At 46.3% G+C, this 4,047-nt stretch overlaps 1 protein-coding gene across 2 annotated transcripts; it reads right to left on the reverse strand.

Annotated features, from left to right (window-relative positions):
- Positions 1-136: 136 nt before the first annotated feature.
- Positions 137-3,301, reverse strand: LOC110485947 (uncharacterized). 2 transcript variants are annotated; one of them, XM_021557205.3, is made up of 4 exons: positions 3,189-3,301; positions 2,100-2,364; positions 1,770-1,972; positions 137-1,394 (listed from the first exon to the last, which is right to left on the reverse strand). In XM_021557205.3, exons 1-4 carry the CDS (start codon positions 3,220-3,222, stop codon positions 1,057-1,059), a joined length of 840 nt encoding a protein of 279 aa, XP_021412880.1. In that variant the 5' UTR covers positions 3,223-3,301; the 3' UTR covers positions 137-1,056. The 2 variants fall into 2 exon arrangements, with proteins under 2 accessions (XP_021412880.1, XP_090052137.1); XM_090196011.1 differs by having other exon boundaries at positions 2,633-3,246.
- Positions 3,302-4,047: the final 746 nt, after the last annotated feature.

Raw genomic sequence — 4,047 nt, forward strand, 5'->3', positions numbered from 1 at the left:
GTTCGAATTTTCAACCACTCAGACTACTTCAATTATGCGCGAGGTCAAAGAGTAACCTTACGTAGAAGGCGTAAAAAGACGTAAAGAGACGCTCAAGTAATGAGTTATTATGAAGAAACAACATCTAGGTAACATATTATGTTTTAAATACTTTAAAAGTGGTATTTCAGGGGGAACGGTACGTCATGTATAATTTAATATAATACAAATCAAATAAAAATTGTTACACAACTTTGTCATATTTCCTAGAAATCTAACTAGCCTAATGAAACTTTTCTATACTCTTTCCTCAATTAACAAATACAGTTTCAAAATTGCTTGTAGTCATCCCATATCATTAGGAGGTTACGTAAGTACTTTCTTGAATTTTCAGCAGGAACAGCTTCATAATAATGACCACAAAGTCAGAATTGACTAAAGAGTTAATTGACATTGGGAGAATTGCTGGCAATTTTGTCTTTTCACTATAAAAATTACCCTTGATGAACAGCTTGTTATTCTATCACCAAAGGATTTGTTTAATAAGATAATGTGTGGGTATATGTACAGTGTGAGGATGTGCTACCTATTTTTTTTGTCAGTGTCCTTGTGGAATGCGGTCATCCAGCTTAGCTCAATGCTAGGCATGGATCTCCACACTTATATATGGGTGTCACAGCAGATTCCTTCACTAAGGCCATTGGCGTAGAACAGGGGGCAGAGGGTGCGATCCAGAGGTAGTACCACCCTCCCAACGTCTTAATGTTATGTCCATGTAACCGATGTGAAATTGCTAGCTAGTTAGCGGTGGTGCGCGCTAATAGCGTTTCAATCGGGTGACGTCACTCTCTGAGACCTGGAGTAGTTGTTCCCCTTGCTCTGCAAGGGCTGCGGCTTTTGTGGAGCGATGGGTAACGATGCTTCGTGGGTGTCAGTTGTTGATGTGTGCAGAGGGTCCCTGGTTCGAGCCCAGGTAGGGGTGAGGGGACAGAAGTTATACGGTTACATCCACACCATACACCTTTGGTCCCTTCAGCCCCTCACCTGCCCCCCTCCACCACCACCCCATCAATCCTCTCATCCTTTGAGCACCTTCTCCTTTAGCAGGTCCAATATGACCTGTCTTTCCTGGCTCTCCAGCTCGAACCTCCTCTCCCTCTCCTTCCTCTCCGCCCCCAGCCTCTCTCTCTCCAGAGTGATCTTACTCCTCTGGATCTCTAGCTCCTCCCTCCTCAGCAATAACTCCTCCTCCCGCAGTCGTTGTTCCGCCTCCGAGCGCTTCTCCAGGAAGCTGAGGATCTCTGAGTAGGTCTGGCAGCAGCATTGGCAAGGCTGCTTGGCCATGGGCGCCGCCGAGACTAGCGAGAGCTCCGCCAGGTTCTCCTGCTGCTCCTCGGGCTCTGGGGTCATGGGGACTGAAGGGGGCAGGGAGGGGAGAGAATAGAGAGGGAGATAGTTGGTGATGGGGAGGATAAAGTCTCAAAAGGTCAACATTTTTTGGTTATCACTTCTTTGGTCGTAGTCACTCAAAAATGTTGCTGAGGAGCAAACATGTCACTGTGTGTCTCTTTGAGTACCAGCACACACAGAGACAACTGTTTTAGGCGGGGCAAGGGCAGGGCATTCTAAGCAATTGCAGGGGAACCACTGGTTTGGTCACAGTAGTGCTATAATAACAGTAATCTCTTCAGGTATGTGTCCTATTTCCTTCCTCCATTTGAATATAATCACAGATCTAAAAGTTATTCTCTCACCTCACAGATCTAAACAGACTTGGATGGGGTTCTTACCTTTGGGTTGTCCTGTTTGTGTGGAGATAATGATGGGTTTGTCCTGCTCTGGTTGACTAGCCAGCTCTTCCAAGGCTCGTTTCCTGAGTTCCTCATCCTGGTACTTACTCTCCCCGCTGGCCAGAAGACCCTTCTCTGCCTCCAGCTCCAACACCTCATGGAGTAGGTCTTCTTTCTGGGCATACAGCCTCTCTGTCCCAAACCTGAACACATACAGGCAAATACGCATGAACAGACACAGACACACAAGGTTGGGTATCAGCTTCTAATACATTCCTCCTATTAAGCGTATGTATGTCTAATGTCAACTTCTGGCCAGTCTTGACCAACCTGCGTAGGCTGGGGAAGTCCTGCTTCTTGTAGTAGTCCAGCAGCAGCATGGTCCTCTCCCTGCAACGCCGGGCGTCCACCTCAAAGCTCTCGTCCTGCAGGGCAGCTGTGATGATCTCCCCGACACGGGCCCAGATACGACCCGACTCCTTGGAACAGAACGGGTTCTGAGCAATGACCTCACGGAGCAGCAGGATGTCGTGGCGGGCGGAGAATCGCACCTGTCGCTTGCGGGGAGTGGTGGAGGGGCCGGCGAGGGAGAAACCTAGGGAGAGGTAGGGGGACGGAAAAAGTGACTATTGGTATAGAATCCTCAGATGTGACCTTTGCCAAAAGGTCTGGGCCCCTAGTGCACTTATACTGTAACACTGGTTCAAGCCTCACTGACTGTTCCTCCTCAATTGCTACTTCAGAAAGTAAATAGACAATCCAGGTGGTAAGGAAATAACTTGAAGTTCAACATGGGGAGCTGCAAGATAAACTACTGGGCTGAATATAAGGGGTTCACATTGGTGAATGTTTGGGAAACATACCTTGGTTGTAGTCCTTTTGGAAACCGTTTCCGTTTAAGGAGACGTAAAGAAAAACGGGTGAGACCCTATTTGAATTTGTCCCAATAGAAACTCTCGTTTGCGGTTTCCGTTTGAAGTAAACGGTTTTGCAACAGGGCGAAACGATTTGTAACAGATTAAGCTAATGATTACAACCCATGGCAAAGTATTTAATCATAAACGCAATTTAACTGGGAACGACCTTTAGGCTATTTGTTGGCGATTGGGGATCAGCTGTCATACAAAGCAAAGCCGATATTATCACTTTCACTGTCAAAGCAACAGCCGAAGCCTGGTGGTGTAGGCTAGTTGCTAAAACGCTTTGCCATTCTAGGCACAAGTGCAAGCAACACGGCACGTCTACCCATGCAGAGGCAACGCAGTTAAAAAATTGTAGTATAAATGTTGCATTGTTTATTATGGGCCAGCGCGCGCACAGGAAAATCACACGAGCCGCATAAAAATGACAAATGCTGGTTATGGATTTATGAACAATAAAATATGTAATGTCAGACGTAGCAGTTTATGTCGGGCTCACCACCGTTATTTGCCATCTCCACCACACGTTCCATATCTGCATGTATCCGGGATCAGCTGATACACACAAAATGTTGAGGTCACAGTACACGTCCACTCACCAGTACAGGTTCCATTCTGACGTGTAACTCAACTTCTCTGGAAATCTGGCGAAACTGGCCAGGCGAAAATTGTGCAGGACCGCGGAGTGTCCACAAGATGGGGTCAATGTACCGCGCGTAAAGTTTCTGGTATATTCTGACAAGTGAAGTCAATTCCATCATCACAGAGAAATGGGTCTGGATGCTCTGTGCAATCCATAATACAGAACATATTCACTTGTGGCTATGACTTGGCATGGTAAAAGGCAATCTGGAATATATAGTTGACCTACATAAGATTGCTCTATTCTGCATCTGATTTCTTTTTATTGACCATAAACAGTTGAACAATGCACTCACTTCAGAGTGAGTGGCACCTCAAATGTCATAATTCACTCTCCAGGTCAAGAGCTATTTACTGGAATGATGTGTTGAATAATTACATTTGAATGTCATCAGTATTCAGGTGGTCTCTTACCTCCCACCTTTTAACCCCATCCACCTCGCTCACTTACACACACAAGTCACTCTGCCCTACCCTGCAACTCTCTCACATTTTAGTCATTTGACAGGCGTTCTTAACCAGAGCGACTTACATGAGCAAGTGCCTTGCTCAAGGGCACATTGACTGATTTTTCACCTAGCCTGCCTGGAGATTCGAACAAGCGACCTTTCGGTTACTGGCCCAACGCAAGGCACTTATCTTGTCACGGTGACATGGCGCTAATGAAATCTACTGAGGTATTGGACAGGCTTAATGTGCTGTGTATAACACATCAC

The sequence above is a fragment of the Oncorhynchus mykiss genome, chromosome 13 (genome assembly GCF_057628025.1).
Source record: "Oncorhynchus mykiss isolate SJ-2025 chromosome 13, ASM5762802v1, whole genome shotgun sequence".
NCBI lineage: Eukaryota > Metazoa > Chordata > Actinopteri > Salmoniformes > Salmonidae > Oncorhynchus > Oncorhynchus mykiss.